This window comes from Notechis scutatus, chromosome 15 (genome assembly GCF_049901735.1).
Source record: "Notechis scutatus isolate UNSWTSFEM ecotype Mainland chromosome 15, rNotScu1.2, whole genome shotgun sequence".
Classification (NCBI taxonomy): Eukaryota; Metazoa; Chordata; class Lepidosauria; order Squamata; family Elapidae; genus Notechis; species Notechis scutatus.
In genome coordinates, this window is record NC_142023.1 from 6,986,300 (window position 1) to 7,009,185 (window position 22,886).

The 22,886-nt window shown below is 47.8% G+C and overlaps 1 protein-coding gene across 1 annotated transcript; it reads left to right on the forward strand.

Moving 5' to 3' along the window:
• Window positions 1-26: 26 nt before the first annotated feature.
• Window positions 27-22,472, forward strand: LHX3 (LIM homeobox 3). The gene is given in 7 exon segments (XM_087944353.1): window positions 27-107; window positions 12,361-12,532; window positions 12,908-13,110; window positions 15,440-15,591; window positions 17,249-17,420; window positions 18,097-18,444; window positions 18,447-22,472. Coding segments are annotated over 7 exon segments (1,188 nt in total). The 5' UTR covers window positions 27-37; the 3' UTR covers window positions 18,518-22,472.
• Window positions 22,473-22,886: the final 414 nt, after the last annotated feature.

The following is a 22,886-nucleotide window of genomic DNA, read 5'->3' on the forward strand; positions in this document are numbered from 1 at the left end:
AGCTCTCTCTTCCTCCGACCCCGGGCAGCTCAGCGCCATGCTGCTGGAGCGCGCCCGCGGGGAGAAAGCTGCCCCCGCTGAGCCCTGCGCCTTCGGCAGGAACCCAGGTAAGTCAGCCCCAACGGGGCTCTCTCCGCCCGCGGGCCTCCGCCGAGGGGCTGCGGGGAGAGGAGAGGCTCCTATGGGAGCCACCAAGGGGACCTGTCCCCGGTTGGACCGCGGGGGAGACTTTCCTCTCTCAGGGCAGACAGTCACTTGTCCTGCGCTCCGGCCGCCTCCAGCCAAAAGGGGAGAAGAAAACCCCGAGGACGGCGGCGGGGAGTCTTTCCTAAATTAGGAAGGTCCCTCAAACTTTTGCTGAGCGCTCTTGAATCGGACGGTTGTTCTCGTTTGCGCCCCTCCCCCTCAATTCTCCTTCATTTGCGCCGCAGGTTAACGAACGGTGGCTCTCACTCTTGCCCTCTCGGGCTTTCCTTCTTCTCCAAGGAGGCGCCTCGCTGTAAATTTTTGGAGACAAACTGTGGGGTTTTCCTCTCATCTTTCACCTCCTGGTCGTTTTTATTATTCTTAGCTTTCCTTCCTTCCTTCCTTCCTTCCTTCCTTCCTTCCTTCCTTCCTTCCTTCCTTCCTTCCTTCCTTCCTTCCTTCCTTCCTTCCCTTTCCTTCCCTTCCCTCCCTCCTTCCTTCTTCCCTTCCCTTCCTTCCTTCTTTCCTTCCCTTCCTTCCTTCCTTCCCTTCCTCCTTCCTTCCTTCCTTCCCTTCCTTCCTTTTTCCTTCCTTCCTTCCCTTCCTTCCTTCCTTCTTTCCTTCCTTCCCCTTCCTTCCTTCCCTCCCTCCTTCCTTCTTTCCTTTCCTTCCTTCCTTCCTTCCTTCCTTCCTTCCTTCCTTCCTTCCTTCCCTTTCTTCATTCCTTCTTTTCTTCCCTTCCCTTCCTTCCTCCCTCCCTCCCTCCCTCCTTCCTTCCTTCCTTCCTTCCTTCCTTCCTTCCTTCCTTCCTTCCTTCCTTCCTCCTTCCTTCCTTCCTTCCCTCCTTCCTTTCTTTCCTCCCTTCCTTCCCTCCCTCCGTCCTTCCTTCCTTCCTTCTTTCCTTCCCTTCCTTCCTTCCTTCCTCCTCCTTCCTTCTTTCCTTCCTCTATCTTTCTTTCCTTTCTTTCTTTCTTTCTTTCTTTCTTTCTTTCTTTCTTTCTTTCTTTCTTTCTTTCTTTCTTTCTTTCTTTCTTTCTTTTCTTTTCTTTTCTTTTCTTTCTCTTGACGCAAGTCTTTCCTGGAGGAAGGGATCCATTCAAAGAATCCGGGTTCAACTCACAGACATACCCTGTGCCTAATAGGACATCTTCCTCCTCAATTTCCTACTTCACCCAGTGGGAAAGCTAAACCCGGGAGGCGAGGGGGCCACGTTATTTGGGGGATAGCGGGGACGAAAGAGAGGAGAGAAAAAAAACCGGCCAGGCCTCCGTTGAGGAGAGGCAAGGCTGCTCCCACCCCGGCTCACCCGAAGTCGTTAGGACGCGCCTGGCTTGGCGGGGCTGAACAGCTGCCAGGCGCGTCTCTTTCTAGCCCAGGGACCTCCCAGTGTGGCGGCTCTTCCGACCACGGAAAGCGCCCTCCCACCGCGGCTCCACTTTCACTCCGTTGGAGACCCTCCAGGGCAGCAGATCAGCCTCGGTCCAGGCCCCTAAGCCCCCCTGAAGGTCAGCTCGGGACCCAGAAATCCCCTACTCGTTTGGGGGTCTTTTCAGAGCCGGCCGAGCTGCTTCTGGCCCCTCCGGGCTCAGGAGAGGCTGGAATAAGAGCAAAGATGCCCCCTCGAGGGCATCTGTTGCCCGGCGTGCAGCTGGAGAAGCCGCAAGTGAGCCGCATCTCTCCTGCTGGGCTTGGTCCGCTTCGGGAGGGCCGCTTGGCCCCACCGGCTTCTTCTCTGGTCGCTCCCTTGAGCGCCCGAGGGGGTAGAAAGGCGGATTTCTGAAATCCGGGAATAAACAGTTGGCTTGTTCTAAGAACTCCGGCTTGGCGGGGCTGAAGAAGCGATTCCGAAAGGCTGAAGAATCTGCTGCTTCTTTCTCGCTGGAAACTATGGGCTCTGGATCCCCCCCCCCCGCAGACTCTGGCAAAGGGTGGAGGGCGGCTGGGGGAGTTGGGGGGTGGTGTCAGCCTCTCTTCGGCAGCCTGGCACCGCGGATGTCCCTGACCTTTTGGGCTCGCCATGGCGACCCGGCAGTTTCCAGGAGCTGCCGGCTTCCAAGTAACCCGATCGCGGCGTTCCGCTTACCTGTCGGAAGCCAAGGGGGAACGTTTACCACCTGGGACGGCTCGGGCGGAGCCCCGTGGAAAACCCAACGTGGGAACGGGTGGCAGCCGCGGAGATGGCTTTTTCGTTTTCTGAAAAATGCGTCCAGGACTTTTGGGGGGTGGGGGGAAATAAAGGAAAAGAAATTGGGGAAACGGTTTGATTTTAACACGGTTAAGCAGGGACGAACCTGCCTTGAAAGGAAGATGTCCCAGGGAACGCTAAACCACGTTCCTTAAGATTTGGGGAATTTACAATCCCTGTTATGGGAAGCCCCCTCTCGTCCCGTCGATGCTCCCGCTTCTTAGATGGCAGATGCGATAAATGTCGCATTTTCCACCGCACAATATCTAACAACAAAACGTTTCGAAGTTTTGGATTCTCTTGGGAAAAGGATTCTTGCCCCTTAACATCAAGAATCGACTCCCAGAAGGCCTTTTTGACTGGCTTCCAAATAACCAGTTTGTAGGTTAGAAAGTCTTGGTGACTTTTTTCGTGCTCCCTTTTGCATTAGTAGAAAAAGGGAGGGAGGGGGAACGGAGAGGAAGGGAAGGAAGAGAGGGAGGGAGGGAGGAGGAAGAAGAAGAGAGAAAGGAGAGAAGAGAAGGAAGGAAGGGAAGACAAAGGGAGAGAAGGGAGGAAGACAAAGGAAGGGAAGAAGGGAAAAGGAAAGGAGAAAAGAAAGAGAAGGGGAGGGAGCAAAGGGAAGGAGAGGAAGGAAAGGGGAGGACGGAGGAAGGGAGGGAGAGAAGGAAAAGAAGAAGGAAGGCATGGAGGAAGGGAGGGGAGGAAGACAGGAAGGAAAGGGAAAGGGAAAAACGGGAGGGAGCGAGGAGAGAAAGGATTAGTAGTAAACGAGGTTTATTGCACTTTGAAGATTATCAAATTAGTTCAGAGAGAAGCTTTAGTGGGCCCCGGAACTTCCTTTCATTTGATTAAGAAAGAGGGAGATAAATCGCCCCTGCAGGTTCTCAAGAGCCAAGGTTGGAGAAGCGAAGAATATATTTTAATTTAGAAAGAACGACTTTTCCGCCTCTTGCAGAATATTTACCGATAATTCCTTTAAGGGTCCGGGGTCCGGTCCTTGTTCGTCAAATGGAGCCCCCTCCCCCAATCAGATTCCGAGTGGCTGGAAGGGGTGCTGTTGATTTCTCTCCCCTCCCCCATTTCCCCTCAAAAAAATTGGAACCCTTTTAGAAAAAAAAAGGTCCCCAGCAGGCACAGGCCATTCATATTGTGTCGGTCAAGGCATTCAGGAACGTTTTAGCTTGATGAAGTCATTTCCCCTTTCCCTATTAGAAAATTAAATCAGAATAAATTTGCATATCTCCAGAACCTCAGCAGAAAAACGGCTTCTGGGGACAAATTTAATCAGGCAAAAGCCCCCCCCCCCCTTTCGGACTTTCGAAGAAGTCGCTTCTTTGAATCCTCCAAAAGCAGAAATTTGGTTTTATTTCGTTCTTCTGAGTGAGATACCGTGGAGGCGAGCGAGGGGGGGGGCACCTTTAAACGCGGCTCCCTCTGTCTGAATGACTCGCCAAAGCTTCCCTCAAAATCCGTTGGCTCCTATTCAGAAGTCGGCCCAAACACGCGGGTAGCCCTGAGTTATTTCAGCAAAGGTTCACTTGGATCAAAGTCAAACTATGTTGCCCTAAAGATCTCCTCTTCGGGCTTCCGTGGCCTCCTCTTCTGGCCACTATCTGATGAAGCAAAGGTGTCCAGGAATCTAGAACTGGGTGGGCTGGATGGCCTCACTGGCTCCTTCCAGGCTAGGTTTCCTCTCTCTTATTGTCCTCATTGTCCTCTTGGCCCATCCTGTGAGGAAGACTACAAGCCGAAGGGGTTATTCATTCCCCCCACCCATTTCCCCCCACCGCCTCCTGTTGCTCTTATAGTCGATCGGCCTGGGCTGCTGCCAGCGGAGAAGCTGCTCCGTTTTTAGCTCCGGATTAACCCACGGAGAGCTGTGGTTTTGCGTGGGTCCAAAAGGGCTCGCTCTTCTTCCAAGTGGCAAGGAGTCCCTCTGGAAGGCCTCCATCCCCCGCTGCTGCCCCCACCCCTGTCTAATGTCGTCCCCGGGGAGGGGAGGGGAAACGAGTGACTCCACCCCGCGCCCCCCCCCCTTGGGTTGGACTCGACCGGCTTCCCCCGACCGGCCTCTGTCCGTGGTGCTGACGGAGCGGCCGCTGCCCAGGAACCGGGGAGACGCTCGCGGTGTCTTTAAAGGGGAGGTTTCTGCGGAGGTTTTCCTCCGCCCCCTCCCCCCGCGTCGTCCAACCCCCTCCCTCTGCATCTTCAGTGCCCGGCTGGTTGAGTTTCCCAAGAACGGGAGGCGAGCAAGATGGACGCGGGGAAGGAGTTGCGGCGGCGGCGGCGGGGGGTTCTGGCCGGGAGCCCCCAGTAGCACCGAGACGCTGTTGGCTCTGTTGGCGCGGAACCAGGAGGGCCGGACAGGTAAAGGGGGGGAGCTCGAGAGGAGAGGAAAGGCCCAATGGTTCTCAGTCATCCCGTCCAGGTATTCTGGCCCTGAACCCCCTCTTCCTGCCCCCCCCCCCCGCTCCTGAGGCCCGTCACCTTCGCCCACTTCCAAGCAAAAATCCAGTTTGGGGGCAGCGGGGTTCTTCGCACCCAGCCTCCAGTTCAGGACAGGACACCCCAAAATGAGCGAGGGGTCTGCAGCCAGGAGCTGGGGGGAGGGAGGGAATCAGAAGGGGACGGTTGGAATTGGGGCTGGGTAGACTCCCCTCACCCCACCCGTCTAAACCTCTCGACCTACCCGGGGAGAAGCAGTTCAGGAGCCCTGTAGAAAATTCGCCCCCCCCCTCCCCCCCCTCTGGCGTCTTCTTTTATTTTGGGGTGGTGGACGGTGGGGGGAGGGGGGCAGGGAGAGGATTCCGAAGGGTGGATTAGATAATGGCAGATCAGCTCCGCGCGGTCAGGGATGCAGCGCGTCCCCAGTCCCCCCCACCCAGGAGAGCAGGTGGGAGTTGAGGGAGCCTCGTTAGTGGGCGGAGCGGGTCTCTTCAGGAGCCAGGCAGCAGCCGAGTAACTTTTTCCTGGGTGGGTGGGGAGCCGTGATCCCCCCACCCACAAAATTGGGTAGGGGGAGGCGTTTTCTCTTAGGGAGAACTTGGTCGCCGCTGCTGAGAACCAGAACATCCTGGAAAAGAAGGAAGGAAAAGGAAGGGAAGAACAGGGATGCCTGCCCCCCCCCACCCCCCAGGACTTTCTCCTGGCACAAGGGGTTAAGGAAGGTCGGGGGGTGCTTGCCTTCCCTCTGCCCTACCCCCACCCCTTCCCAAAAGGGGGTCTCCTCATGGCCAGCCCCAGCTGGGATCTTTTGCGCCCAGCTGGAGGCCTTTTCTAAGCCCCGTTTTCCTTCCTCTGTTTGGCTTTTCCATCACTTTCTCTCTCTCTCCTTTCCTTCTTTCGTCCATCTTGTCTTCCCTTGTTTTTTCTTCAGCCTCAGTTCGATTTCCTACGTATTGCTTCGACTTTTGGCAATCAGTTAATCAACGAGTCGTCCTTGTGTTTGCTCTTTCCTTCTCTTTTTCCCTTTTCATCTTTCCTCATCCTCCTTTCCTTTTCCTAGACGGACGGGGGGGGCAGGGAAGGAGCTGGAAATAATAATAATTCCTCGCTCTTTTTGTTTTTCTTCTTAGCCTGGAAATAATAATGGAACTTTCTTCCATTGTAATTGACATGATTTGGAACTATTATTTGGATATGGAAAATTCTTCAGTAGGACACAACACGCGCGCGCACACACAAATTAAATTTAATGGCAGAGCAAGAAAAACGAGTTGACCATTTCTTAAAAGCTGCACAAAATGAAAACTGCCGCCGAAATGTCCCCTCCTCAGTTCTGCTGCTCTCTAGCCATTCAAACGAGTCCATTTTTTAAAAAGTGAAGGTCGTCGACTTCATTGCCCTGATGTAACACACAAACCCTGAAATAACCAAAAGTAGGGGATTAACTCTAGGGACAGAGAATCGCTTTGTCGCCCTGTCCCCCCCACCCCCACCCCCAAGAGCGAAAATCCTATCATTGCGATACTGTTTATTATTGATTTATTATCATTTGTAAAGGCGGAGAAAGCATAAGGCGCCTGTTTTAGCTGGCCCTCCCGATGAACGCCCTACAAAGGAGTTTAATTCAGCTTCAGAGCTGAAGAAGCTCCTTAGATGAGAAGCGAAACGTCTTCAGAGGAAAAACAAAGGAAGCCCAGTTGCCTCCTTGAAAAAGCACCTTGGGGGACAACCATGACCTGGAGGGCGGAGAACCGCCACAGACATTCTCTCCCTTCGGTCTGTCTCGGACCCTTTTCCAACCCGAGTCCCCAGTCCCGCGAGTCTCTCGATCCCCAAGTACAGAGGTTGCGCCTGGCGTGGTGGGGCGGGACACCCGTTTTTTATCTCTTGAGAGCCGCACCAGCCGCGGTTGCAAACCGGAGAGGCTCCGCGGGCTGGCTTTCTCGGCCTCCTTGGCGGGCAGGGACGGGGTGAGATGCTGGGGAAAGCCCCCCACCCCTTTTTTGAAGCCTGATCGCCGCTGCGGGAGACGCGGAGCTTGGAAGAAGGCGAAAGGTTTCGAAGGTAGAAGGTCTCGGCTCCGACTTTAGAAGGATCCCGGCCGCCCAAAACTGGGCCTCCTCCTTCTTCTCTTCTTTTGGGCGGTGGCAATTTGGAGCAGAACTTTTCTCTGTCTTGCGGGGGAACAAGAGGGTGAAGGTGGAACGGTCTAGTCTCGGGGAAGAAGTCTTGATTCGATCCCTTTCTCCATCTTTCCCCTTCCCTTCCTCCGTCTTCCTCCAGTCCTTCAGAGGAGACCCCAGAGGCTTAAAACGCCCTTGAACCCCGCGTCCGCCGCACGCTTCCCTCTTTCTTTTCCCACCTCCCTCCTCGCAACCTCGGACTCCTTGCCCGGACTTGGGAGGAACCGCCGTTTGGGGGAAGGGGGGACCCCGTTCCGACTTTCCCCGCCGTTCCCGTGGGTGGTAAGTGGCGCTCTAGGGCGGAGGATCTACCCTGACCGAATTTATCCTCGGAGCAGAGGCGGGCGCCTCCTTTGCATCCAGCTGGGCCGTTCCTCCTTTGAAGTTCTCCCCTCCCGCCTGCCACCATCACCCTCGCCACCTTGGCTTGTAGAGACACTCCCAACATCAAGGCTACTTCAAGTGGTCAACAAATAAAGAACCTATATAAAACGGGAGAGTCTCTCTCGCGGCCCGACTCGAGCCAGGCCCGGCGCCGCGGAAAAAGCGCGCAAGCGGGTGGGAAGTGCATAAAATGGACATTAAATGCCTCCCACTTCCCAGTGTTCCACCCGGAGGAACTTGAGATGGGCTCTTGCCCCGGCCACGAGCTGGTGGGAGGGCTGAGAATCTCGTTACCCGGCCGGCCGAGCTCCCCAAGGGCTCCCGCGGAGCCTCTGCGAACAGTCTGGCTGCGCCCCAAAGGCAGGCGGGGCAGGAGGAAGAGGAGCTGGAGAGCAAGATCAGACCAGGGCGGAGGAGCCACGGCGCAGGACGGCCAGAAGCTTTGGATCGCTCAGGGCGCGACCTCTTTTCTTGGTCGGGATCCTCTGACCTGCGCTCAGGGGCAGAGGCCAGACCAGGAGGTAGGACGGCCTTCCGTTGAGGAGCGCTGCGTTCCCTTTCCTCAGGGCTCCCCCCGCACACCCACACACACGAGCGTCCGGCCGGGTGGGATGACCGCCCACCTCTGACAGACCCCCAGCCCAAAGCGGGGCGAGGCAGGCCTGGGGGACGCAGCCCCGACCTCTCGGTTCAACCGATTAAGCGTTGGTTCCCTTCGCCTTCGACCGACTCATCAGCGAAGGCTTCAGGTTGATTAATTTGCCTCTGGCCAGGCTTCACGTTGATTAATCTACCAGGGTTCAAAGTTGAGGTCGGTGATTAGGCGCGAAACTTTCTTTCTTTCTTTCTTTCTTTCTTTCTTTCTTTCTTTCTTTCTTTCTTTCTTTCTTTCTTTCTTTCTTTCTTTCTTTCCTTCCTTCCTTCTTTCCTTCTTTCCTTCTTTCCTTCTTTCCTTCTTTCCTTCCTTCCTTCTTTCTTTCTTTCTTTCTTAAGGGACAGTTTTAGCTAGTTTACACATTTACCCTTCACTAAAACAAAAAGGATGAATTCCTTGCTGGCATTGCATTATTTATTATTATTTAAATTTTAATCTTCAATTCGATTCAGTCTGAGATTCGTAAAAGCTTAACAGTTCGAGCCCTAACCAAGAACCTGTTAAGGTAACGGCTGAGTTCTGAGATTCTGAGTAAGGTGTTTTTTGTTTTGTTTTTTGTTTTGCAAAGTCAGAATATTCTGGTTTAATAAGTTCAAAATGTCCATGTGACCAGACTGCCCTTTGGGTATTGTTCCAAGGGCTCCTAGTACCATTAGTAATAGTTATAATTAGTGTTAATAATAATTACAAATAGTTTAATAGATAATTATAAATAATAGTTATAGTTATTATTATTCTACACGTTCATTCAAACTGAAGTCAGATATTCCTTGAAATAATAAATGCCACTATTAAAAAGGAGATTTACAAGACTGATTTTCTTGTTGTGATATTTACCCGGCAAGAAATCGTGGTAGCAATGCCAGATATTGCTGGCCTCCCCTCTCTCCAAAGATTCTGAATCAGCAATTGAATAATTTGCGGGGGACATTGGTAATTTAATTAACAAAAAAAGTAGCGTAAGTATGGGGGTTGCTTGCCTCGAGGGGCTTCATGATGATATTGATGATACAATAATCACAATTACTACCACCAAAGAACAGGCATTTGGCTCCAGCCGAAAACCCGGATCTATTTATTCTCTGGGAGGGAAAAAACAGCAGATCGGTGTTTGTTTTTCGTTTTGACCTGGTCCCTAGATGAGACTTTTAATTTTCTTGGATCTCCTTTTGTTTTTCTACAACATTTATTTGATGCGAATAAAACATTATGGGACCCACCCAAAGTTAGGGGCTTGCAAGATCTGGGCCGATTTTGAGGGAGAAAGTCCACGCAGCCCCCTGGAAGGCGCAGGAGTTTGAACCCGCAGGGCTGGACCCAGCTTGGCAGGGAAAGCGGGAATAAAATTAGAAAAGTTTGGGACAGGCGCTTCTTCTTTGGGACTTCTTGCCTCATTCTCATCTCAGCTGTGCTACAGATGCGTTTCTTTAGAATTATTTCGATGTTAGCAATTTGAGTCTCATGGGCCCTCGAATATCAGCTTTAAATGGAACTTTGCAATGTCTGGTTGGCCTAGAAAAGCAGATCAAAGATCTGGAACAATTTGGGTTATAGCGGGTCATCTATAAAGAAGAAACGGGATTCCTCTCTCTCTTTTCTATCTATCCATCCATCCATCTTTCTATTTGTTCAGCTATTTTTCTATTGATCTATCTATATCTATTTTATCTCATCTATCTACCTATCCACCGCCTATCTACCAATCAACCTATATTTTATACCTATTCAACTTTATATCCGTCCGTCCGTCCATCGCCTATTTATCCAGCTATTTTTCTCTCTCTCTCCCTTTCCCTCTGTCTCCCAGCCTCCCTCGGGTTTATCTAACCCGTTTGTATTTTTATTTTATTTTATTATATCATATAAAAGGCAAAAGGCTGGCTTTAAAAAGAAGAATCCATCAAAGAGGAAAAATAACGAAGACAATGCAATTCTCCAGAACCAACTGTTCTCACGCCTTTAAAAAAAAAAAACTTTCCCTGGGAAAGGCGCTAAGCTAAGCTAGTGGGGGTTTCCCAAGGTTGGGTCAAAAAAGGCAAGATGTTAGCGATGGCCAAGAAACTGAAACTGTTGTATATTCTTTATAACAGATTAATGCCGTTCAGCGAAGACTCGCCTATTTTTCTCACAAAGTAAACCTGTTTAATGTTTATTTGGCGTCCCTGTTTTAAAATCATTTGGATCATAGAGGAACTTGAATAAATAAATAGGGAGGGAAAAAAAATGTTTCTTAGTCCTCTTCCAGATTCATCCGTTTCAGATTCTTTCCTCAAATTAAATCCACCTCCAGAATAAATAATAATAATAATAATAATAATCATTATTATTATTATTATTATTATTATTATTATTATTATTATTATTATTATTATTATTATTATTATTATTATTATTTATTTATTTATTATTATTATTATTATTATTATGCAAACCGTTGGGCAAAAGCACCGCTGAGTAAATACGGACAGAGGAAATTGCCACAAGAACGTCTGAAGACTCTAACCTCTCCCTCGAAGGGCAGAAACAGTCTGGGTGTATTAAAAGGTCCCTTGAGCTGGACAAAACCTCCAAAGCTGGAACGCAAATCCTTAAGGCCATCTAGTCGGGGCATATTCAAGCAGCTTCAGATAGGTGCAGTCTATCTTCCTCTTAAGCCAGCGTTTCCCAAACCTTCTCCCATCGCTCAGAATGCCCCGCGCGCTTTGGCGTTCAATCTGTCCCGCGGCTTGAGAGGCCCCTTCAATGCATCCCCATTTCCTTGGGGCGGGGGGCATCCAGTGCTCCTGGTGGAAACCTCCCCTCCGCACCATGAACGGGGGCAGGGAGGAGGGTGGGGCTCGGGACTTGGGGGCACCCTCCTTCCTTCCCCGCCTCACTTTTTCCGACCCTCGAATTTTTCCGCTTTGCCTTCTTTTTCCGCCTCACTTCCAGCCCCGGTTTCGGGCAAGCGGAGGCGGCGACTACGCTTCCCACCCGCGGAAGCAAAGTGGGTGGGATGTGGCTGAAGGTGGATTTTGGTTTTTTTGGAAGTTTCTGGAGATGTGGGGCGTGCGGAGAGACCAGGCGGTTCCAAGGAGGGTCCAGCGAGCGCCCAGGCGCCCCGCTGCCCAAAGAGCAATTATTATTTTTTCACATTCAGTGAAACAGAAACGCGAAATTCCCTCCGCAGCTCTAAAATGGGGGCGGGGGCGGTGGGCGGTGGGCGGTGGGGGGACTGGACCACTCAGTAGATTTAATTTCCCCGGTGAATGGTTAAGCATTTGTTTATTTATAAAATAAATCCTGCTTCCACTCGCACCATCTTTAAATGGCTTTGTATTATTTACTATTTCAGTTTTATGCAAGTTTTATCCTTTATGATCGTAAGCCGCCCAGAGTTATCCTAGGGCAAGATGGGCGGCCAATAAATATTATAAATTCATTAAGAGATAGATAGATAGATAGATAGATAGATAGATAGATAGATAGATAGATAGATAGATAGAAAGAAAGAAAGAAAGAAAGAAAGAAAGAAAGAAAGAAAGAAAGAAAGAAAAGAAAGAAAGAAAGAAAGAAAGAAAGAAAGAGCAACGCTGGGAACTGGGGATAGGAGGGTAGGTGGTTTGAAAGGACCCAAAACGCCGTTTATGCCGCAAAGTAAACCTGGCCCAGTTTCTTTCCCTTTTTTCGTCTCGCCAAGTTTTGAATGTCTGTCTCCCCCCCCCGTCCGGTTCCCCCCGCGCCCTTTGGAGCAGCGCCAGCAAGCCGCGAGGGTTGGGATCGCGCCGTCTCTGCGTCCCTGCATAAATGACATATAAATAATTCTTCATTTGAAAACAGCTCTATAAATATTACACTTTCGGACAACCACAAGAAATCACACACGGGTTTTAATAACAAAATAGACACTGGCTGAGCAAGAGTTTGCAAGATGCCCCCTGCGTGTAGGATTTGATTGAGTGTTTAATTCTCCTTGAAAAACGCCTTCTCCCGTGGAGGAAAATCTCCCCTTCAGACGAGGAAGGGAGGATGAAACAGAGAAGGAAGGATGGCAGGAAGGGAGGGTAAGGAGGGAGGGAAGGAGAAAAGAGGATGGAGGGAGGGAGAGGAGAAAGAAGGGAAAGGGGCAGAGAAGGATAGATACCAGGGAGTGATTGATGAAGGAAGGAAGGAAGGAAGGAAGGAAGGAAGGAAGGAAGGAAGGAAGGAAGGAAGGAAGGAAGGAAGGAAGGAAGGAAGGAAGGAGCTGATGGATGTCCTCTCTCTCTCTCTCCCTCCCTCCCTCCCTCCTCCCCCCTCCCTCCCCTCTCTCTCTCTCTCTCTCTCTCTCTTTCCCACAGACATCCCTCTGTGTGCAGGCTGCAACCAACACATCGTGGACCGCTTTATCCTGAAGGTGCTGGACCGCCACTGGCACAGCAAATGCCTCCGATGCCACGACTGCCAGGTGCAGCTGGCGGAGAAGTGCTTCAGCCGCGGAGAGAGCGTCTACTGCAAGGAGGACTTCTTTAAGTGAGTGGACAAAGGCCTGGCCCGTCTCCTCCTGCCTTCGCCCCTTCCCCTCACCTGGACTCCCTACCTTTCAGGAGGAGGGAAATACGTTCCGCCTCCGCAAGATTCTGTGAAGGCAACCTTGCAATGAAATGAAGGTGGAGCCAGTGCTCCAGGTTGGCCTTCTCATCTGGGCTACCTCACAGGTACCCAGCCCTCATCTGGGCTACCTCACAGGTAGACCAGGTGAGCCTCCAGGATGTCAAGATGGCCCCTGGGATGATGTGATGATGGTAGTTCCTCCACCTTTAATGCGGAAGCAGCTCCAAAGGTCCTGAATTTTCGCCTCCTTCTCGTCAAACCAAACAGTAAACTTCTCCCGGTTTTCATCCACAGGCGGTTTGGGACAAAATGCGCAGCCTGCCAGCAAGGCATCCCACCCACCCAGGTGGTGCGAAGGGCCCAGGACTTCGTCTACCACCTCCACTGCTTCTCCTGCATCGTCTGCAAAAGGCAGCTGGCCACCGGGGATGAATTCTACCTCATGGAGGACAGCCGGCTGGTCTGCAAGGCCGACTACGAGACCGCCAAGCAGAGGGGTGAGTTTGCGTTCGGGGCCCAGCCCACGACTTTCTCCCCCTTGGCCTCCAAATGAGTGGGTGAAGGCGGGTCCCACACCTCTCAAAATCAGGAAGTCGCCGCAGATGGATTCCCACGCATGGAGAGGTTGCTGCAGCTCAGCAACCACAACCACGATGGGCAGAATTGTTTGTTTGTATCCCACCTTTATTACGTTTAACTCAAGGAGGTGAACATAGCCCCAAACACCTCCTATTCTTGCAACAACAACAACCCTGTGAGGTGGGTTGAGTTAAGAGAAAGGGACTGGCCAAAAGTCACCTAAGTCATGCCTAAGGCGGGACTAGAACTCATTGTCTCCTGGCGATTGGCCCAAAAGTCACCATTTTATGACTAAGGCGGGGCTTGAACTCATTGTCTCCTGGCGATTGGCCCAACGTCACCATTTTATGACTAAGGTGGGGCTTGAACTCGGGAGCTCCTGCTTCCTAGCCTGCTGCCTTAACCACTAGGCCAAACTGGCTCTCATCCTGCCTGGCTCTCCACCGCATCTGGAGTCCTCTTTTATTGGCAGGCCTCGATATACAAGCGTTCTTTTAAGGAAGGTGCAGCCGCTTTGAAAAAAGTGACGGTGTGATTTGCTTAATGTCAAGAATGATTCACTTAATAACTGCAGTAAAAGTGGTCTTCTGTTTGGGTCCAATCATATGATGACAATTGGGGTCATAAGTCAAGGACGATCGGTGTATAATCCTTGTTCTTTATCATTTCACCAGAACAACTAGACACAAGGACAGTTTTTTTCCCTGAACGCCATCACTCTGCTAAACAAATAATTCCCTCAACACTGTCCAACTATTTACAAAGTCTGCACTACTATTACTGTTAATCTCCTCATCACTCCTATCACCCATTCCCTCCCACTTGTGATTGTATGACTGTAACTTTGCCGCTTGTATCCTTACGATTTATATTGACTGTTTCCTAGTAGGATTTGATTGCTTATTGTACCCTATAAGTATTAAGTGTTGTGCCTTATGATTCTTGACTCTTGATGAAGGTATCTTTTCTTTTATGTACACTGAGAGCATTTGCACCAAGACAAATTCCTTGTGTGTCCAATCACACTTGGCCAATAAAGAATTCTATCCTATCCTATCCTATCCTATCCTAATCTAATTCCTCTATTCTATTCTATTCTATTCTATTCTATTCTATTCTATTCCATTCCATTCCATCCAAATTCCTATATTCTATTCTATTCTATTCTATTCTATTCTATTCTATTCTATTCTATTCCATTCCATTCCATTCCATTCCATTCCATTCCATTCCATTTCATCCAAATTCCTATATTCTATTCTATTCTATTCTATTCTATTCTATTCTATTCTATTCTATTCTATTCTATTCTATTCTATTCTATTCCATTCCATTCCATTCCATTCCATTCCATTCCATTCCATCCAAATTCCTATATTCTATTCTATTCTATTCTATTCTATTCCATTCCATTCCATTCCATTCCATTCCATCCAAATTCCTATATTCTATTCTATTCTATTCTATTCTATTCTATTCTATTCCATTCCATTCCATTCCATTCTTTCCTTATTCTATTCTATTCTGTTCTATTCTATTCTTTCCTTATTCTGTTCTATTCCTATTCTATTCTATTCTATTCTATTCCATTCCATTCCATTCCATTCCATTCCATTCCATTCCATTCTTTCCTTATTCTATTCTATTCTGTTCTATTCTATTCTTTCCTTATTCTGTTCATTCTATTCTATTCTATTCTATTCTATTCTATTCTATTCTATTCTATTCTATTCTATTCTATTCTATTCTGTTCTATTCTATTCTATTCTTTCCTTATTCTGTTCTATTCTATTCTATTCTATTCTATTCTATTCTATTCTATTCTATTCTGTTCTGTTCTGTTCTGTTCTGTTCTGTTCTATTCTATTCTATTCCTTATTCTGTTCTATTCTATTCTATTCTTTCCTTATTCTGTTCTATTCTATTCTATTCTATTCTATTCTATTCTATTCTATTCTATTCTATTCTATTCTGTTCTATTCTATTCTATTCTATTCTTTCCTTATTCTGTTCTATTCTATTCTATTCTATTCTATTCTATTCTATTCTATTCTATTCTATTCTATTCTATTCTATTCTATTCCATTCCATTCCATTCCATTCCATTCCATTCCGTTCCTCATCCATTTGCAACCATTTCAGAAGCCTCGGATTCCTAAGGGGGGTGTGTGGTGGCACCTGCAGAGTCTTCTTTGGAAGGGCCTCTCTTGGGGGTTTTGACACTTCCACTCTTGGGAACCTTTTTAGAGGCCGAGTCCACGGCGAAGCGACCTCGCACCACCATCACCGCCAAACAACTGGAAACCTTGAAAAACGCCTACAACAACTCGCCCAAGCCAGCGCGGCATGTCAGGGAGCAGCTGTCTTCCGAAACAGGCCTGGATATGAGAGTCGTCCAGGTGGGTGATAGTGTCGGAGGTGAGCGGCAAAACAATCCGGTTGATCCAGCTGAGGGACGGAGGTTGGAATCCGGCTTCTGACCCTGATCCGCACACCCAGGGCCTTTTCCCCAGCAGTAGAAAGAAATCTCTAAAATATTGTTTTATTTACCTTTTTGGCACATTCGCATCCCCTTTTGAAAGAAATACGAGTCATAATCATAAAGTCACTTTTTTCAGTGCTCTTGTAACGTCATGAACTGTTGTAAGTTGAGGACGATCTGTATTACAAATCCTAGCATTAAAACACTGTGGGATGCAAAAAAAAAAAATGCTTCATGGCCCTCGGCCAGATCCCTCTTCTTGTGGTCTTGCATTTTTCATAGCGGAAAGAACATTTATTGTCGCTGGCTGAATTGATCTGCAAAATGCCCCAGGCACCCAGACCACGTATTCTCCCTTCACTGCCCCCTTTTTCTCAGTTTCCAAATTCTGCTTGCATTCAGAAACACGTCTTTCACCGTGAAAACAAATTTATGCTTGCATATATCTTGCGTCATGTGACTGTTTCACCCAGAGAAAAAGGGGAAGGAGGTGAGAGGACAAGGGTTTCCTTAGAGAACATCCACCTTGTTCTAAGGGGCTTGAAGCCACACCTTTCCCCACACTTTAGAGCCATTGCAACCTTCCCATGGCCACATGACATTTGGCAATTGATTCTGTCATGCCCCAGTTGGAATCTGATTCTGAGGGAGAGGTGGAACAGGGAGTGGGAGTGTGGCTCTGGTGGCTGTGGAGGGAACTGGGAAAGGGCACAGTCTGGCTGAGCATTCAGAGGAAAAACCCAGGCCCACCCCCACTTCATCCTAGGGCACACAGGGAGGAATGGATAAGGGAGCAATGTGGTTTACGGGGGAGGAAATGGCCCTGATCCCCTTTCATGGGCTGCAGCTGGGAAGACTGTTTAAAAGGGCAAACTGCGCATGGCAAAGTTGCTGGAAGCAAAGCATGCATTATCTTTGTGGAGGCTTATCTGAGTTTTTGGCATCCTCCCAACTTTGTGCGCCTCGTTATCTTTTGGAAGTCTGCAAGTTACTATCCTGGTCTGTCGTGTTAATTACTTCAGCGTGGTTTGTGTTGGTTTTTTTCTACTTTATCTGTATTTTGGGTTTGGACTGCATTTCTTCCCTTTGTAGACTGTTTTTGGAAGCGTTTGATCTCCTGCTGAGGATAACTGGACATTGTGGGCCAAGCTGGAGGCATTAAAGGGAATTTCTCTACTTTGGTGACTTTGTTACTTTTGTGCCACGCCCTTTATCCCTTATGGGAGGGGCAACCACCTCCCAGCCTTACTCCCGAGTCGCCCCTTTTGTCTCAGCTGCTCTCGCCTTCTAGCAGCTCTGCACATACGCGCACTGGGAACAGGCTCCCCTGGGTCCTCTGCCTCGCTGCTGCCAGACTCCGGAGGCTCCAGAGGCAGCATCCCCACTCCCAGATAGTCCTGGCCCCATCTCTGCATTGGACGCAGGACCCTCGTCCTAGTCCTCCCCAGACTCCCTGACTGATCCCCTTTCTTCTCCACTGTCCGATTCCTCTGCCGTCTGCACTGGCTGCCAGAGAACCCACATTACCTGTGTATAAATAAGAGGAATGCATAAACCTTCTTTCCACCCTCCAGGTGTGGTTCCAGAACAGAAGGGCCAAAGAGAAACGCCTGAAGAAGGATGCCGGAAGGCAGAGGTGGGGCCAATATTTCAGAAACATGAAGCGGTCCAGGGGGAACTCCAAATCGGACAAGGACAGCATCCAGGAAGGAGGGCCAGACAGTGATGCCGAGGTTTCTTTCACAGGTACGCGGAATAATCGCAACAGCGTGCATGCAAATCTATGCTCCAGAAGGCCTGAAGGAAGGAGCTGCCACTTCCTGGCCACCCCAAGGGAAGGAAGGTGGTCAAAAAAAGGTCACAAGATGGCATGGGCTCCCACAATCCATGGTTCCCCCCCCACACACACACTTTATTTTAATGCCAAAGCACATTAAAAAAGGGCGGAGCTTTGATTGCACAGTTGTGGTCACTATTTTGATCTATTTTTTCCTCTCCTGCCTTTCACAGACACTCCTGACCGTTGACCGTTAAACCCCTTTGAATGCAATTAAATTCAGGTTCTCCTCAACTTATGAACCAGATAATTTTGCTCACTAAGCCATGTGGCCGTTAAATGAGTCGTCGCATAGAGCTGTGCCCATTTTCTGACCTTTTTTGAGTCCTATCCTTCCCTTCCAGCAGGCGGAGAGCACGAAGTCCAGGGGAGATGGTTCTTCAAAGAAGTCCCAAAGATGCTTTTCCAAAGCAACGAAGCCCAGTGGCCTTTTGAAGAAGCATCTTTGAGACGACCATGTCCTGGATGACTGAGAAGCTCCATAGATGTTCTTCAAGGGAGAAGTTGGATGTTCTTTCCCAACAAGAATAGGGTTGAGGGATATGTCCCTTCTCGCTCTCCCACTTTCCCGTTTCCTTCTTCCAGATGAACCTTCCATATCGGACATCAACCATCCCAATGGGATTTACAGCAGCAGCCTCGGGGAAAACTCCCCCGTCCTGGCGAAACCACCTGGGAGCAGTGGAAACTTCTCCTTGGAACACGGTGGCCTCCCAACTCAGGACCAGTTCCACGATCTCCGGTCCAACAGCCCTTACGGGATACCCCCCTCACCAGGGTCCTTACAAGCTATGTCTGGCCACCCTTCCTTAATGTCCGGCTTGGTTTACCCAGACCACGGCTTGGGCATCGTAGGCCAAGGCGGACAATCGGTGCCTCAACCCATGAGGGTTTTGAGTGGGAATGGGCCCAATTCAGACCTCTCTTCGGGAAGCACGGAGGCTATCCAGATTTCCCAGCCAGCCCGGCTTCTTGGCTAGATGAAGTTGACCACGCACAGTTTTGACACTGGACTGGAGAACGCCTTGAGAAGCTGGACGTCCACCTGGAATGAGCCAGGAGAGACAAGTGGGGGGGGGAACCACAGAAGTCCCTACCCAAGGATGTCTCTTGGGAGGAGTGGAGGAGGAGATGACTGACGGGGGGCCACAGCTTCAGCTTCTTCCCCAAAGATGGCTGGACCTGAAGAAACTTGGCCTTCCAGGTTTGGTGAAGCCTATATGAGCATCAGGAAGGAGAGGCCAGAGGTCCCTTAGTCTGTTCTCTGTGCATTTGTCGTGGCGGGGTCTGAACCCAAGAGAAGATTATTTTTTTATAAAACCCAAGGAAACCTGCCACTCGAGGAGGAAAGAAGAGAAACCAAAATAGCCTTAGTTTTCTTTCGTCCTACGTGAGTAGATCAAGAAAACACGTGTGTATTGGGTGACTTCTTCTCATTCCCTAAAGAAGAGATGAGATGGATTCCTTTCTTGGTTTCCTTCCTCACCCTCAGCCTCTTCCTCCCCTCCTCACTCCCTCCTTCCCCCTTTCATTCCTCTTCCTCTTCCCTTTCCTCTCTTTTTTCTGTCTCTGTCCCTCTTCTTCTTTCTTCCTTCCCTTTTCCTCTTCTCTTTCCTCCCTTTCTTTTTCTTTCCTTCCTCTTTCTGCCCTTTTCCTTCCTTCCTTCCTTCCTTCCTTCCTTCCTTCCTTCCTTCCTTCCTTCCTTCCTTCCTTCCTTCCTTCCTTCCTTCCTTTTCTCTTCCCTTTTCTTCATTACTCTCTTCTTTCTTTTCTTCCTCCCTTCCCTTCCTCTTTTCCTTCATCTTTCCCTTCCCGCCCCTAATATTGACTTCCACCCAGCAAATGAAGCTTTAATCTCTCTCTGTAATATGCTTTTTTTTTTTTCCATCCTCCTCTTTCTTTATGTTCAGGATGCTGCATTTAGCTTTGCTTTGTCCAGCATCTTCCTTTCCTTTCCTTTCCTCCTCCCCAACAGAGTAAAACAGCCTCAACTGTGTATTTAGATTTTCAAAAGCCAAGAAGCATCGAGTCTGCTTTATTTTTTATCTGTATATATATGTATAGATATATATATATATACATAAAAAGTCACTGTAATTAATTTGTAGGCTATTTTCTATGGCGTTGTAAATGAGCTGCTTTTAGCTACACAGACTGAATGTCATTTTGGATCTGTTGGGTTTGTTTGTTTGTTTTTTAAACAATTTCTGATGTGGGAAATGGGTATGTGTAATGGATGCCTTTTAAAAATTATTTTTCTTTACCAATTCCCAATTCCACTCCCTTTGTGTGTCCCCTGATCAGAAAGTAGCTGTTTTTGTCCTTAGGCAGATGACATAAAAACAGCAGCTGGCAGAGGTGAGGTGCTGTGTATCCACCTTTATCGACTGCCTTCTCAAACAGACCTGGTTAAAGGGCTCACTGACAATAACGCGCATTTCCACACATTCATCACACCCCACGGAACCTGCAATGCTGCAGAGACAACCAGCACATAGACACAACCAGGGAAAGAAAAGAAAAACACCATTCCCTTTTTAAGGAAATGCTTACCGTTTGCAGGTTCGATGTCTATCTGCGCATTCAAAACCGACAGGTGTTTAAAGCTGGTGCCCAAACATTTGCTAAAATGTGTGGTTTTTTTTTAATGGATCTCTCGTTTTCATTCACAACAATTGCTGCAGTATAGACAGTTCTTGACGGGCAACCATTTGTTTAGTGAGTGAAGTTACAACGACACTGAAAAAAGTGACTTTTGACCGTTTCTCACACTTACAACCATTGTACTCTCCCCGTGGTCAAATGGTCCAAATTCAGATGTTTGATACTGACTCGAATTTATGACGGTTGCAGTGTCCTGGAGTTCACATCATCCCCTTTTGCGACCTGACCAGCAAAGCAAATGGGGAAGCCAGATTCACTTAACAACGGTGGCAAGAAAGGTCATAAAACGTCTCACTTAGCAACAGAAATGTTGGCTTCAGTTGTGGTCGTAAGCCTATATATCTTTTTTCTTTGTTTGATTGTTTTCTGGGATGCCACCAAGAGACAGAGGATTAAAAACCAGCTGCAATTTCTCAAGGTTTGAATTTATTTACTCCTGTGGAAAAAGGGATGCGATGCAGTTCAGGAAAATTCATTCATTCGATCAGTGTATGTCCAAGTTTGTGTCTTTGCTTTCCAGTTGCCAAAAGCTTTCACACCTGGAACAGTCTGTCCACATCTTTTATTAAAAAAAAAAATCTTTAAAATTTAGGCTCAATTTTTGTATGTTCAAAAACAGCCTGGTGACACTGTTTTTTTTTTTTAAATAAAAAAATGATCGTCCCTTTACATTGTGTGTTTTCACAGCAGACGAGAGCAGACAGATGATTTAAGTATGACAAAACAATATCTATATATATATATCTATATCTCATAACCTGTAAAGCTAAATATTAAGTGTAGGTTATGTATAATGTTTGGTGTCTCTTTCTCTCTAATCAAATACCATTAAGAGTTTCAATAAATTTGTCAGCTAAAGATTGATGAGGTCTTTTGCAAAATTGAATCTATCTTGATTTTAAAAAAAACACTCTGATTAACAGAACCAGATCCACCTTCTGGGCTCAATGGACACAGCCTGTAGCTATTTTGCCATGGACAATATTTTTTTAAAGTTAAGAGAAAACACGGGAGAAACATTTGACCAACGTAAAAGAGTTTTAAGTAAAAAGATGAATTGTTGCTAGCATGAGGGATGAATGCTTATCAAATTTGCAGCTCACAAAATCCAGGATTATTCAATAGAAATTTCCAAACAGGGCGCTAAAAAGCACAGGATGGAATTTAACAGAAACTCGTTTGACGTTTTTCACAGAGAAAGTTAAAAAATAAAATAAAATGTGGCTACAGGACTGAGGCTAACTGTCTTACCTCTTAAGATCTTAAAATTGTAATTGGTCACAAGCTGGATTTGAACCAGCAGAGTAAATTTGGCTTGGAAAGGCCAGCGAAGTGTTAGGAATACGGTTCCAAGAATGGGAAACAATTGTTCAATTAATCAATTGAACTTGAAATGATCTGACATGGCTCTCCTGGTATACAGTATGCCCCAGGCAGCTGTCCATTGACTGCCTGTCAATTTCCTAAGCCTTCTCTTTTGAATTTAGTTAATTTTTTTTCATCCTTTCTCCTTTTTTCCCAACTGAGCAGCAGGTAAAAGAGGCGAGAAATAGGATGTTGTTTCTGCTATGCTAAGGCAGCCTTTTGATTTGACATTCTTTCCGACAGGTCTTGAAAAGAGAAATTTGAGAACGGAGAGCTGAGTCGGTTGGTTTTTCTTCTTCCCTTTGCAAGGCGACTTCTTCCTTTTATGCCAGTGTTCTTTAGGTTATAAACAAGCCATCTTTTGTATCGTCCCTGTCCCCCTCCATTTGCTCTGGAAGCTTTACTGGTTGACGAGAACGTGTAAAATGTGTGAAATAAATTACCCCCGTAGTAAATAATGAATCCACCTGCAAGAAAGGTCATACAGGATGTTTAATTGGATGTGAGTATCAGAATGCCAGCCGGGACTGGGCAGCAGGTTGCTCTGCATTTAGACATACATCTGGAGCTGGGTTTTGCTTTAATTATTATAATTACCAAGGTCAATATGAGGCATAAGATTGGCAAGTGGGAAGGAAAGGGTGATTTAAAAACTTCCTTTCTCCCTTCCTCCCTCTTCTCCTTTCTCCCTTCCTTCCTCTCTCCCTGTCTCTGTTCCTTCCTTCCTTCTTTCCTCCCTCCTTTCTTTCTTTTTCTTTCCTTCCTTTCTCTTTCTTCCTTCTTCCCTCCCTCCCTTCCTTCCCTCCCTCCTTCCCTTATATTACATTGTTTTATTATTTAAAACAAGAAAATATACATCTTTTGATATGAATTCCAGCATCTCCACCACATTATTATTTGGAAACATTAAAAGGAAGAAGGGAAAAAAAAAAGGTGGCTGTGTGATAAACACCCCTAAAAATAATATAGGCAAATTTTGAATTTCTGACCTCCCTCTTCTTTGTTCCCCAATTGTTTTACAATACAAAGCGGTATAAACTGTAACCAAAAAAAAAAAAACAGCAAAACCACATTCTAAACATTTGTATTTACTGTCCATTGTTGCATACTATACGGATATCTATGGAACCCCTTCTAAGCAGCAACAGTTTTCCTGCTTTCCAACCCTCTCGATTCTGCCCAAAAGCAGAAAGACACCTAATCTTTGCCTTGAAAGGCAGCGAAAACCAAGAGAAGAAAATGAAAGACAAGACAGAAAAGAGCCGCAATGAATGTGGTTTCCAGGCAGCATCATCCAAACCTGCGAAACTAGGCAGTTATAAACAGCCAGGTGAGAGCCAAGGAGG